Source organism: Kwoniella newhampshirensis, chromosome 8, assembly GCF_039105145.1.
Source record: "Kwoniella newhampshirensis strain CBS 13917 chromosome 8, whole genome shotgun sequence".
In the NCBI taxonomy this organism is placed as follows: Eukaryota; Fungi; Basidiomycota; class Tremellomycetes; order Tremellales; family Cryptococcaceae; genus Kwoniella; species Kwoniella newhampshirensis.
The window spans coordinates 231,014-244,167 of NC_089962.1; the positions used below are offsets into that span (position 1 = coordinate 231,014).

At 52.2% G+C, this 13,154-nt stretch overlaps 4 protein-coding genes across 4 annotated transcripts; 2 read left to right on the top strand and 2 right to left on the bottom strand.

Annotated features, from left to right (window-relative positions):
- Nucleotides 1-741: 741 nt before the first annotated feature.
- IAR55_004297 (uncharacterized protein) lies at nucleotides 742-2,772 on the top strand (the record flags this gene model as incomplete). The annotated part of the gene is made up of 5 exons (XM_066947396.1): nucleotides 742-834; nucleotides 890-1,034; nucleotides 1,098-1,945; nucleotides 2,031-2,344; nucleotides 2,424-2,772. 5 exons carry the CDS (start codon nucleotides 742-744, stop codon nucleotides 2,770-2,772), a joined length of 1,749 nt encoding a protein of 582 aa, XP_066801810.1.
- A 239-nt stretch (nucleotides 2,773-3,011) lies between these two features.
- IAR55_004298 (dihydroorotase, homodimeric type) lies at nucleotides 3,012-4,799 on the top strand (the record flags this gene model as incomplete). Its single annotated transcript, XM_066947397.1, has 5 exons — nucleotides 3,012-3,046; nucleotides 3,196-3,283; nucleotides 3,381-3,540; nucleotides 3,860-4,005; nucleotides 4,164-4,799. 5 exons carry the CDS (start codon nucleotides 3,012-3,014, stop codon nucleotides 4,797-4,799), a joined length of 1,065 nt encoding a protein of 354 aa, XP_066801811.1.
- Nucleotides 4,800-4,940: 141 nt separating this feature from the next.
- On the bottom strand, nucleotides 4,941-7,597 carry IAR55_004299 (uncharacterized protein; the record flags this gene model as incomplete). The annotated part of the gene is made up of 14 exons (XM_066947398.1): nucleotides 4,941-5,075; nucleotides 5,140-5,199; nucleotides 5,257-5,365; nucleotides 5,442-5,837; nucleotides 5,894-5,966; nucleotides 6,016-6,043; nucleotides 6,099-6,166; nucleotides 6,217-6,350; nucleotides 6,410-6,495; nucleotides 6,608-6,619; nucleotides 6,671-6,720; nucleotides 6,773-6,854; nucleotides 6,968-7,180; nucleotides 7,370-7,597. The coding sequence occupies 14 exons, from the start codon at nucleotides 7,595-7,597 to the stop codon at nucleotides 4,941-4,943; spliced, it is 1,674 nt and encodes a 557-aa protein (XP_066801812.1).
- A 918-nt stretch (nucleotides 7,598-8,515) lies between these two features.
- IAR55_004300 (uncharacterized protein) lies at nucleotides 8,516-10,647 on the bottom strand (the record flags this gene model as incomplete). Its single annotated transcript, XM_066947399.1, has 2 exons — nucleotides 8,516-10,095; nucleotides 10,158-10,647. The coding sequence occupies 2 exons, from the start codon at nucleotides 10,645-10,647 to the stop codon at nucleotides 8,516-8,518; spliced, it is 2,070 nt and encodes a 689-aa protein (XP_066801813.1).
- Nucleotides 10,648-13,154: the final 2,507 nt, after the last annotated feature.

The following is a 13,154-nucleotide window of genomic DNA, read 5'->3' on the forward strand; positions in this document are numbered from 1 at the left end:
GGTTTCACAGAGGTCGCCGGGTACCGGCGGAGAAGGTCGTGCACAGACACGCACACACTCGCGGTCTAATCGTCTGTAGACGGTATGGTTCTCGGCTCACGGTTTCTTCCGGACCGAAGTCGTTTGATGATGACACTTGAGATGCGACGCCAAGTGATGACGACGTGTAGCAATCCGCATGCAGCGTGCTTGGAGACTGTGACATCGATGGACAAGCAGGCCACTCACAACCACTTGACGCGTCGTGTGCTCGGTCGATGTCCGGTTAAAGCGGAAGAGAAGGTCTTGCGACGGAGACAAAGTGGTATGACTCGTTTTACCTGGTCCAAGCGTACGACCGAACGAAACGACAGGCTCAAGGTGTGTCTAGCCACAAGCTTTGCGACAACAGAGGTGAAGACGTAGCAAGCCACGGCAAAGGCGAGTCTGTAGCAACCAGCAGGAGTACGAGTAGTGTCGATATGCCAGTAGTAGTGCTCGTGAGCTGGTATCGTTAAGCTTATCGGTCTGGCGGAAACACGTAAGGATCTCTGGCTGCGTAAAATGGTCCCTTTTCCATGACGAGAAGTTAGGGACGCAATAACATGGTCGGGGGAGTTGAGTGGTGCAGCAGCTGCGTCCATTCGAGCCACGGCGTGTCCCATGTCCCTTTGATCGCTATCGCTATCTTTATCAGAAGCGCACAGAAGCGTGAAATACCATCATAATAATCGTGATTGTGTGTGTATAGGGCCGAGGGAGATGAGAGTAGCAGTGATAGGTTCAGGTCTGGCGGGACTGACCACTGCCTATCTTCTTCGACGAGAAGGGGTAGAAGTGTGGCTGGTAGAGAAGGTGAGCGAGCCACTTTCGTGCGATGTCGGTGTCACCTCAAGCTGATCAATTGCAGTCATCCAAAGTCGGCTTTCACGCAGAGTCCGTGGTTGTCACACCGTCGAATGGTGAGACAAGTGAAGAGGTGACCAAGTCGGCAACTGTGAAAAGCGACGGCGCAAAATGGGTCGTTGATGTGCCGATGCGGGGTTTTCAAGGCGGTATGCGGACATGTATCCTTGTGTCGGATGTCTCAGATAACTGACAATCTGTGTGGTGAACAGGTTACTACCCCTTGCTATTGTCCTTGTACATGCACCTTGGTATCCCGGTCAAACCGACGAATTACGCCTATTCTTTCACTTCTCCATCCTTGTCGACATATTTCATTCACTCAGGCTCCTCAGGCTATTCCATACCCTCTCTTCCGTCGTCCGCCTACACCTCGCCGTTCGCTTTCGTTCGCGCTATCGGCACGTTTCTCGGCACCGCACTGTGTTACATCCTCCTGATAGCACTCTCGTTCATGGCATGGCACGATTTCCTCCCATCACCGCTATCCTCTCCTAATCTCACTCTGGGTGATTTCACAGACCATCTCACGACCTTTCTCTCGAGACCAATCACTATCCCCATAATAGGTTACTCGCCGTGGACGCCCCTCGGTGATATTTTCAGATCATTCATCGATACAATCGTCCTCCCTCTTTTCTCCGCGGTAGGGACTATGACGTCGTCCGACGTCTATTCGCTCCCCGCACGAGTACTGCTCGAGTACGTTCACTCGACGCTGGGGACAGACCATTATCACTTCGCCAATGGGTTCTCAGCCGCAGACGTGGCCAGATCACTCTCGGCTCCTATAAGGGGGCAAGGAGACGGACACGTCCGACTGAATACGGAAATCACAGGACTCGAATATGCGATAGGTGGAGGAGTGAGAGTGACATTACGGACTGGTGACCGGGAAGAAGAAGGGCTGAGAGTTGACAAAGTCGTATTGGCAACTCAGGCTAGTGTGGCAAAGACTCTGTTGCGCGGTCTCGAAGCAAGCTTGAAAGATTGGGGAGAGGAGAAGGAGAAGGTCAGAGTTGGGAAGATAAGAGCCGCGCTGGAACAGGTGCAGTATAGAGTGAGTCAAATGGTTTGACGACTTAGCACTGTCTACATGAGTAGCGCAAGAGTAACGTAATACTTGTATTGACCTCAACTTGCAGGAGACCATCGTCATTACACATAGAGATACTTCGATACTCCCTGCGGAACCCGACCAAAGGCCGATCAACCTTTTCCTTCCCTCTGTTCCATCGTCGTCCACACCACCAAAGTCGCCATCATCAATCACATTGAGCGATAGCCCTCCCTCAGAGAAGCCGGCTACTCCTTTCTTTCCCCCATCCAAGGGGATATATACCATGGCAACGCAGATCATGCCGTCTCCGAAAGGCGACGCGGAATCCGTTCTGCAGACTACGAATCCGGTGGTAGCGCTTGATCCCGAGAGGATTTTGGGTATATCAAACCTTGAGCGGTGCGTCCGACAACCTTAACCGTCTGGTCTCCTACCTTTCCTCACTGATCTATGGGTACTGACTACTGACCGTCCATAGAGCTCTACCGCTGAAGCGGCCCACTGATACATTGAACGATCTGCGACCGTGTTCACGGAATGCGCTCGTTTATCTAGTCGGGTCATACGCGTACCCCGGTATCCCCTTATTGGAAGGCTGCGTAGGGAGCGCGAGAGTAGCTGTAGAAGGCCTTTTGGCGTCGTTGACGCCGGAAACAGATATGACGCTGCACAAGTCTGCAACTGGCGGCAAATGGCCGATGTCAAAGATATGGGAAAGGACGAAAAGAGGAGAAGGGGTCGGAGGGATCGATTGGGAGGCCGGACGAGGGAGTAAGGTCGTCAGGATATGGAGATGGCGGCGGAGAAAAGGTGGGGTGTGGAGTTGATCTAGATATCAGTAGAAATATTCCTTCGCTCTTGAGCTGTCGATCAAATGCAGAAGATATCTTCACTTTGGGCCTAATCGTTTCGTTCATGATTCAGGTTTCGCCACGCCACGCCACGGACATGTCCGCCCAACTCGCTCTACATGATAGCGTCCCAACTTTTTGACGCCTCTTGTCACCTCTTGACGAGTTCAGACGTCCTTCATAAGCTACACTGTGCCAACGACGTCAGTCCCAAGATGTCAGACGAAATCATCCTCCCCGCACCTGCAGAGTAGGTCGTTTCATATCATCTGACTTGTATTTCGAGTCACATCGAATGGGCTATCGCCCTTACATGCCTGGTCGCCTTGCTCATCCTCGCTCCTCCATTCGACTCGTTGACGACCACGTTGCTGATCACGCCACCACTCACCGACACAGCTTCCACGTCCATGTTCGACAAGGGAAGATGTGCGAGCTGGTGACGGCTCAAGTCGCCAAAGGAGGTGTGAGGACAGCATACGTCATGGTCGGTCGTCTTCTCTTCGTCGTCTGGCAGGGCTCGCAATCTGTCTCCCAAATTTGGACGAAGAAGGCTGATATCTTGTTTCATTCATATCACATAGCCCAACCTTGTCCCGCCGCTCACTTCCACCCAGGCTGTGCTGGCATACAAAGCCGAGCTGGAACGCATTGACCCCTCGGTCGAGTGGCTCATGACACTGTATTTACATCCGGACGTCACGCCTGATGAGATTAGGAGAGCTGCAAAGGCGGGGATCAGAGGTGAGTTCTGGGTCGGTTGATTCAGGTTCTGGTCACACGAGGCTAGCTAGCACTCGGTGTATTGAGGATTGTGAGGCGGCGGTAGAGGGATGGACCCTCGGAGGCTGGCAGACGATCAATGATTCGGTGACATGGTCTAGCGGGGTCGCCTTGTGAGACGCATAAACGAGTCACGTTCAGGTGCAGAGGATCGGGAGGGGAATTCAGGCTGGACTGCTCCGACAAGAACGCTCATCATTTAGCAAGGAGCGACGTCTGTTGTCCAACTCTGAGAATAACAAGCATATCGAGCTGACTCAAACGTCCTTTCTGCTGATAGGGGTCAAGTCGTATCCTCGAGGTGTGACCACCAACTCCAACTCCGGTATCGAGGATTACGGTGTCTACTATCCCGTCTTCAAGGCTATGGAGGAGGAGGGGATGGTCCTGAATCTCCATGGAGAGGTGCCGAGCGATGCTGAGAAGGTGAGTGAGGGATCATAGCCCCGGTGATCAGCGGGTCTGCACAGCAGGCGGTGGACTTTGGTGGTCTGTCGGTCGTTTGTCATGCTGCTTGCTTTCTCCCCCCTTTCCAGTCAGTCATCCACTTGAGTCCTGGCTGACTGTTGACTCTCCTCCTCCAGAACATCTCCATCCTCAACGCCGAAGTACATTTCCTCGCACATCTCGAGAAACTCGCCAAAGACTTCCCCAAACTCAGCATCGTCCTCGAACACGCCACGACCTCTTCTGCCATCTCGACCGTCACTTCCCTCCCATCCAACGTGGCATGTTCCATCACCGCCCACCATCTCCACCTGACCATCGACGAGGTCGCGCCTCAACCTCATCATTATTGCAAACCTCTGGCGAAAGAGCCTAAAGATAGGAAAGCCCTCCAGGAAGCGGTATCCAGTGGAAACCCGAAATTCTTTTTGGGGAGCGATTCAGCCCCCCATCCATTGAGTAGCAAATCACCGGGGATCATGGCGGAAGACGGACACGTCTCTGCTTGTGCGGCGGGTGTTTACACAAGTCCCATCTTGATACCCCTCGTAGCCACCCTTCTGGAGAGTTTCGGCGCTCTGGACAAACTGGAAAGCTTCGTCAGTGGAAATGGGAGAAGGTTTTATGGCATTCCGCCGAAAGACGGTCAACAACTCAGGCTGAGAAGAACAAAGGGAGACGACGGCCTGGTCAAAGGCACATTCAAGGGAGACGGGGTGGAGGTGATGCCCTTTTGGGCAGGGAAGAAGTTGGGGTGGGAAATCGTCGAGTAAGCGAAAGAATGATGATCAAGTATATGCATGATAGTACAGTTGTGCTGAAGATCCACGACCACGCGACATACCACCTGTCACAAGCCACTCTCTCGTGAATCATGTCCTGTCAGACGATGCCTAGACATCGACCACACCCTTCTACCATCCACTCCATGTGCTCACGCCAAAATTGACGCCTTGAGCCAACGGTAACTTGTTCGAATAGTTGACAGTAGCAGCTGACCATCTGACATACTGCTTCCAAGCATCGCCGCCAGATTCCCTGCCCCATCCCTATAGGACCGAAATGTCAGCACACCGCACACATCAGTGCCACTACATGGCATGAACGGCTCACAGTCGACTTGTTACCGCCGAAACCAGCACCGATCTCGGCGCCACTTGTACCGACGTTGATCTGAAAGGGATTGGTCAGGTCGGCCCATGAGCATCTTGAGGCGACCAGCTGACTCACGTTGACAATGCCACAATCGGAACCTTCGGGTCCAAGCCACTTGCCCATGTTCTGGACGGAAGTGGTGAAGAGCGAACTCGATAATCCTTGAGGGACCGAGTTGTTCAATCTGTTTTAGATATCGGTACATATCAGCTGAGTTGCGACTACTACGGCAGGTGTTTCCAACAGTTGACTAGACTCACTCGATCGCCTCTTCTAGAGTCTCAAACTCTGCCACATACAAGATTGGCGCGAAGACCTCCTCTTTCCAGCATGGATCGTCCTTCTTTGGTTTGACAACAGTTGGCCAGACCCAGTTACCACCTGCAAGAGCTTTTTTTCCGTCTGTGATTCGGCCGGATCGCTTTGTGAGGATCTCGCCTCCTCGTGAAGTCACTGCTTTCAAGGTCGCTTCGTACTTTTCGACAGCAGCGACATTGTGCATCGGCCCAATCAATGAGGAGGGCTCAAGGGGATCGCCGACGATGAGGTGAGGCTCATGTTGCGCAGCATCGTATATTGGTAGTAATCGAGAGAGGAACTCTTTGGATATGGATTTGTGTAAGAGCAATCGACGGGTGGAAGTGCAGCGTTGGCCGCTGGCGATAAGATGTGTTCAGATCGAGAGGAAGCGTGACATGAGGATAAGACTCACGCAGTCCCAACAGCAGCGAAGAGCACACCTTGAAGCGCAAGAGACAAGTCGGCATCCGCGTCGACGATGACGGCTGGAACAATCAGCATGTACTGCTTGATAATGCGCTGTGTGACATTCACCATTATTACCTCCTAGCTCGAGAATGCTCTGTGGGGCGACATCAGCTATATATAGAGAAAGATTCTGTAATGCGACCACTGACCTTGCCAAACCTGTCCTGCACAGCCTTTCCAACCTCCTTCCCGATCTTTTCACTACCAGTGAAGCTCACTTCACCGATCAGCGATGCCAAACCCGTGGTCACTAGCGCGGTCGCTTACCTAATGGCACGTCCTCGCTGGCAACAAGCGTCTTGCCAACATCTACTCCACCACACACGAGAGCAGCAACGGCTCCTGGCAGACCGTTCTTCTCCAGGACTGGTTGGAGAAGTCGAGTGACAGCGATGGACGTGCTGAATCAATGACGCGCATTAGCCATTGTTCATCATCGAACAACAGTATGGGCACATACAGTGGTGTGGAAGGTGCGGGTTTCCATATGGTTGAGTTCCCAGTAGCGAGCGCGATGGTGAGGTTCCTGGTGATGTGTCTGATTAGCTGCCAAGTCCCACTCCCAACGTATTGTTCGTTCTCACTCACCATCCCTACAGATATTTCACCCGTACGATCTGTTGATAAGCTGGATATACTAATACGGATGCGGACTCACGTAGACAGCCACCTAGGTATCAGATATCAGCACTTTCTGAGATTGAGTCTGAGTATCACTTACTGGGAAGTTGAATGCTGACAAAATGCCAACCACTCCGAGAGGATTGGGAACTACGTGAGGTCAGTCCCGTATTCTCGCATCCTGTTTGACTGTCTCACTTACTTTCGTAGATGACATGTTCGGGTCTCTCGCTGGGCAACACCCGTCCACTCATCGTTCTCGAGAGGCCGGTTGCAAGGTCGCACTGCAGATCGCCGTGTTCAGCGCGCCTTGTCTCTGATCGAGCAACACCCCTGTAGATCTGATGATTGACCAGACAGACGTCTATCATCCGGCTTTTCGAACGATCCCACTCACACAGTCGATGAATTCCTGAACCTCTCCCTTCCCTTCACTCTTGATCTTCCCCATCTCAAGACTGATCAGATCACCCAACTCCCCCACTTTCGATTCGAGCGCCTGACGCATCTGCCGGACCACTTCGCCACGTTTCGGAGCAGGCATCTGGCGAATCATACGGGAGGCCGCCACCGAGGCGGAGATGGCTTCGCGGGTTTCGGACATCGTTGCCTGTAGAGTGGGAGGGAGTATGAAGTCAGTTAAGAAGAAACGAGTGAGGGGATACCGGATTGGATTTGGCAGATTGCCTATCCGCGCATGTTGGAGATCGAACACGATCTCAACAAGGCGATGTTACTCATCAAGTTCACCGATGTGAAGGATCTGGTCGGACCATGGGAGAATAGAGATCCCACTCACAGTCTTGATCCTACCCAGAATCTCCCCCGTGGCCGGACACCTCGAGACTAACTCGTCGCCCGAACCCCTCCACTGTCCATCGAACACACCGGATATGGGCGAAGACGTATCTGTCGGAAGGTCGAGGGCACTGAGAACTCTCTGTGCTCGTGTTGAGAGGAGTCTCAGAGAGGGCGAAGGTGTGTGGGGAAAGGTGGAGAGACGTCTCGCTGATACGGAACGGAGCATCTCGTCTTGATTCACGAGAATGTTGATGTTAAAGTGGTGTGAAGACAAGGATAACAACTGAACGGTAGGGTCTTTCCCTCAGTCCCGACAGCTATGTATATGTCCTTAAGGCCAGTGACACTCAAACAGAGAGAAAGACAAAGCCCGCTTTGATTCAAAGGAAGATATCAAACTCCCCTTCTGACCGTCATCTGTATCTTGGCAGAAGACGCGCTGTTCGCTCTTTCGACTTGTACATGATTTCAAAGTTGACCGCGTACAACAAAACAGGATCAAGTTATCTATACGCTATCAGCGCGGCTCAACACCCGTTATCAAATCAGTTCCATCTCGTCCGCTTTCACACAGCATACACAACCGTATAAGCAGAATACCAGGGGTCTGCAAAGTGTACACGGCTTGCGATCTCGAACAATCCAGTCAGCTAGCAGCTACGCTGGCACACATGCAGCCGTGCAGCTGTCTCAAGAAGTACGCAATCGCAAGGGAGGGGAGGCATGTATACATCGCACAGCAACAGTACACTACATTTATATATATATATATCGGTCATCTTCCGATCAACAGAGACGAACCCAGATATAAACCCCGAATGGCAGAACATAACCCTCCAGGTTTCTGCTTGGACTGCAAGAAGCATCGCCACGCAATGATCCTCTCAAAGATGGTTGTTTCGCGATCAACACGATCACAAGCGTCAAGGGGGAATCAGCACCTTGACGAACAGTCTGATGGTCTGCTCGCTGAGCAGACACATGAGATAAGCCTATCGATGACGATAGAAAGTAACTACAAAAAGTCGAGATTCGACCTCGCAAACCCAGATGCAAAAGAACCTATACCCAACCTAGAATGAAAAAAAATGAGGAGATGATCATGTGTGTGGTGTGCGGAATGAGAGGATATATTGATGCGCGTTTAGAAGGAGACACCTTTGACGTTTCCGTGAGCGGCATTTCTTCTTGATCGACCACCGTGTCGAGCAGTGACGAGTCGTTTGGTACGATCGGCCCGGGGAGAGTTGACGTTGGTGGGTGTGGAGACGTCACGCTTCACGTTGGTAGATCCGCCAGCGCCTGCCTTGAGTTGGTCGTAAATGATGTTCGACTTCTGGACAGATGGCATGTTGGACCACGCAGACTGGATGGACTCGAAACTGTCGCTGTCGACGCTAACACGCATAGAGTCACCGTGGTTCCAGAGACCCCATCGACCCATGTTGACGGTAGAGTGAGCCCAAGTGAGCCATGACAAACCCTGTGAGTTGGCTTGGTCGATGATGTAGGACAAAGTGTCGCCGTCGGCCATGAATTCTCCTAGTAACGTAGGAATGTTGTAACCGCTCCACATGTCGATGTAGGCTTGGACACCGCTAGCCCATTGCTGCTTGTTGCTGCCCAAGTCTGATCCCATCATGTTGTACTCGTGAATTGAGTAGACGACGTTGGTCCATCCGTAGTTGGCCGGGTTGGTGCTGATACTTTCGTGAATGATGATTCTGTTCGCATCGACCGACCTGACCGCATTGTAGAGATCCTGTTGCAGCTTGTCGCCCCAACTGCCAGTGGGCTCATTGATGATGTCGAAACCGAAAATGATTGACTCGCCGAGGTAGTGGGCGGCGACCTTCTTCCAGATCTCCCCTGCAGCAGCACGTTGACTAGCACCGTCGTCGGTGTTCTCGGAGATGGCAGAGTACGAAGCCTCCTGGCCGGCCCAGATGTGGAAGTCGATGATGACGTAGATACCTCGAGCTTTGGCTTGAGCAACGGCCCAGTCCATGTGCTTGAAAGCGTCATCCCTCCATGAGCCATCGGCGTTCTGGACACTTCGGAACGAGAAGGGGAGTCGAATAACGTTGAAACCAATCTCCTGAAGGTAGTCGAAGTCGGTCTCGGTGAGCCAGTTGCTGATCCAAGTCTCCCAGAGAGTCATAGCCTTGTCGTTACCGAATCGATTGGTGAGAGTGGTCATGGGGAATCGGTCGGGGGACTGGTTGTCAGTGATACCACACATCCAATCTTCCCAGACGAGCCAACCACCGATGTTGGTACCCCGAAGCACGACGGTGTTACCGCTGGAGTCGACGACCTTGTTACCAGATGTTTGAAGGTAGCCGGAGGAGGTGGCGGCGCCAGTAGACACTGGGGTAGCAACGGCAGTCGAGGCAGAGTTGGTCGCTGTCGCCGTGGCGGTGCCGAATGCCGTGGTCACAGATGCAGTGGCGTTGATCAAAGACTCAGACAATGTGGCATTCGCCCAAGCATCGGTGCTAGTGGATTGTGACTGAGCGGCGGATGTGGTAGAAGTGTGGTGCTTGTGACGCGTGTACTCGCTGGCTCCTCCATTCGTGACCCACAAGCCCTCGCCAAGGAGACTGTCGGTCACTGAGGCAGTAGCGGTGAGGGAGTCAGAAGCAGTCAGGGTTGCAACGTCGGTGGCAGTAAAAGAGGTGATCGCGGCACTGCCCAACGCGACGGGAGTATCCGTGGTCGAGTCTGATAGTGAGATTAGCCAACCGTGAGATGTGGACACCATATGGAACACCATGAAGACTTACCCGAGTCGCAGTCATCAACCTCCTCCACCTCGGTAAAAGTCCATTGCTGATTGGTGTTCCATGAGTAACAGCTCCAAATCTGCACGACCGTCCCTTCCTCGTGTTTTCCGTCCGTCAAGTCCCAGCAGAAGTTGTCCCAGTGGATCATCGCTCCGTCCGTAGAGTACTGTTGGTTGGTATTGTAATCGAAACATCCCCAAACTTGCATCTTGTTCCCCGACCATCTTCCACCATCGGTCATATCGACACAGAGGTCCGTCGCCGTGTTCTTGAACTGAGATCCGGTCCATTCCCATGCTGTGTCATCCTCGTCACAGTCCTTGAGAACGAGATGGGAGCCCTCCCAATTGTTCTTGGGAGCGATACAGAGGTCGGTGTTGCCGGTAGGGGAAACAACGTACGTTGTTCCTGCTGAAGGGGCAGCGGCGAACACTGAGGGGAGGAAGGAGAAAAGGGAGAGAAGTGCGGTGGTGTAGATGATAGAGGACATGATTGATTGTTGTTTTCTCTCGAGTGCCAGACTCGGTGTGACTAATCAAATAAAGGTCTTTTAGGTGGGTAAACGAACGTCGGTCGTAACTGTGGTCGTGAAGATGGACGTGGGCGTTAGCGAGAGACCGATGAGAACGTTGAGTGATAGATAGATCGTTATGGACGCGTTACGTGAGGGGGAGATAGACGTTATGCGGCAGGTGGTCGGATGTATGAGGTGGACGAGTCCAAGGGGTGTTGGAGAAGGACTTGGTCGAGGGAGTCGGAAAGTGAAGAATGTACGGGTGATGCAGAAGAATAGAGAAGAAAGAGGATAGATGAAACACACCTTGGATTAATTCAGTTACTATAAAGGGGGTTTTGGAGAGAGAGAGATCGTCGTGATTCGCTTTTGTCTGAGGCGAACGGTGCAGTGCGGAAGAGCGGTGTGTGTGTGTGTGTGGATTCGCGTTTGAGGAGGCAAGGGTCGGAGGCGAATACACAGAAGGCTTAGGGGGGGGAGAAGAGAGACTTTCTCGAGCCTGTCGGTGTGATTCAGAGACTTCAACGAATCGAAGGATGGGAAATGAGGATGGATGGTTTGAGAGAAGCAATGTTGAAAGAAGAGAAGAGAAGGTGAGATATGAGAAGGTCCTGCCTTTGAATGTCCCCCCCAGTGGTGGTGATACGTGAGTCGGGTTGGCGTCGATGGCGTCTGGGAGCTGGAGAAGATCTGAATGCGTGGATTCTGGACCAAGGAGCTGATATGCACACAGGTAGTGCTTGGCTTTCTCTTTGAATTCACATCGGATGAACCATATCATACGCGCTTTGTTTTTCCTAAAACAAAAAAGAAAGAAAAAGAAAACCCTTTGCCGTAGTCCGCACTACAGCAGTGCAATCAAGGACAGTAAATCATCATCGACCGCCCCCGTACGAACGCCCCTCTCCCCCTCCCTGGTGGTCACTACTGACAACATTACGGGTTTGTGTCTACATGTTCCATCCGAGGGGGGAACACGTCTTGTTCTTGACCGGTGCGCAGAGAAAAGAAAAAAAGAAATAAAAAGAAAAGAGCGTTTCATCTCGTTAACGCGTCGGTTCCCAAATTATCCATTATAATTCCGCCGTCTGTTTTCTCTCTCTCTCTGCCCTTTTCTCTCTCCACGCGCGTCCAGCTTACAGTTCAGGATACTCCGACTCGAAAAAAAGGAAGACGCGCTTTGATCGCTGCACATTCCCTCCTTGTTCATGTCTCGGTTTCTAAGGGTCCCGCATAGGTTCTCGGAAGGGGCGGTTGAATGGCTGGCAGCATGGTACACCCGCATGACGAATTGATCGTCGCGGTCCAACTATCACAGATGAATCGAAAGTGGCTTCCGCTTCTGCTTTCGACATCCAATATCATAGTGTTCTCTTCATATGACGTGTCTTGCATGGTTGATGAAACGCGAATAACGGTTCGAGGATGGTCAAGTTTCAAATCGAGGAGTAAAAGTCCACCCAAGCAGAGAGAACGCTCTGACCGGGCTCATATGTGCTCAAACGCAGAGCAATAGGATCAGCTGCGTTCTCAATATCTTCGAACGCAGGCCCGGTCGGTGTACAACACAACACATCCACCTTGCCATATATTCTGGTATCGCTGATTGCATCATCCGTCTGGTGACCCACGTCATGGACGACCATGCTTAAAAATGCAGGTCTCATGTGGATTGTAGTCTCCTGTTTCAACCTCGTGCCTCATCCGAAGCTCGGACCTCCAAGGAATGTGTGTTTCTGCTACGGTGTCCGCAGAGTAGACGGTCCTTCAACGTTTGTGTCTATTGACCGGTCCACTGCTTGCATCTTTTTACCAACCCTTTCGTACTGATCGATGTCGACTATCTTCTGTGTTCAAGCATTGGAAAGTGGTGTTCCAACGTCGTTTAGAGCATCCATCGTGTCGAACCACCCTCGATACCGGTAGCATCAGCAGCGGCATCAGCTACTTCAGACATCTGCCAGGACCTGCCTGCCGACAAGGGGCGGAATTTTCGTATCACTTCTCACCTCCTTTACCGAGGGGGAAATCGACATCTGCCATCACACTACCAAGTCATCTCTTTCATCGAACTCGATCTTCGTTCATACAACATCGACATAACAGCAAGGCAACGACTTGGAGAAAGCGCACGGACACACGGCATCACCATCACAGCTCGTCTGTAGTCACTGTGGTTTTCACCCAGTCTTGCGTTCCCCCATCTGGCGCACAGCCACAGGATCCTTGACAACAACAATCCTCCATCTGCCATTGAAGTTCGAGTTGTGCTGCCACGTTTTTGTCGAGAATACCCTCTGCGGTCACCCATGTTGCAGTCGATACCGTCCAGCTCCAGCATCGAGAAACATCTTCAGGCTACGGTCCTTGCAGATCGATCACTGTGTAGAGGTCAAACAGCCAGCCTTCGAGAGGTCTTCTGGCGTCACCTACGTCGCCTCCAAGCAGAATACCTAGGACTCCGTTTCGTCTGTCTTAGTTGT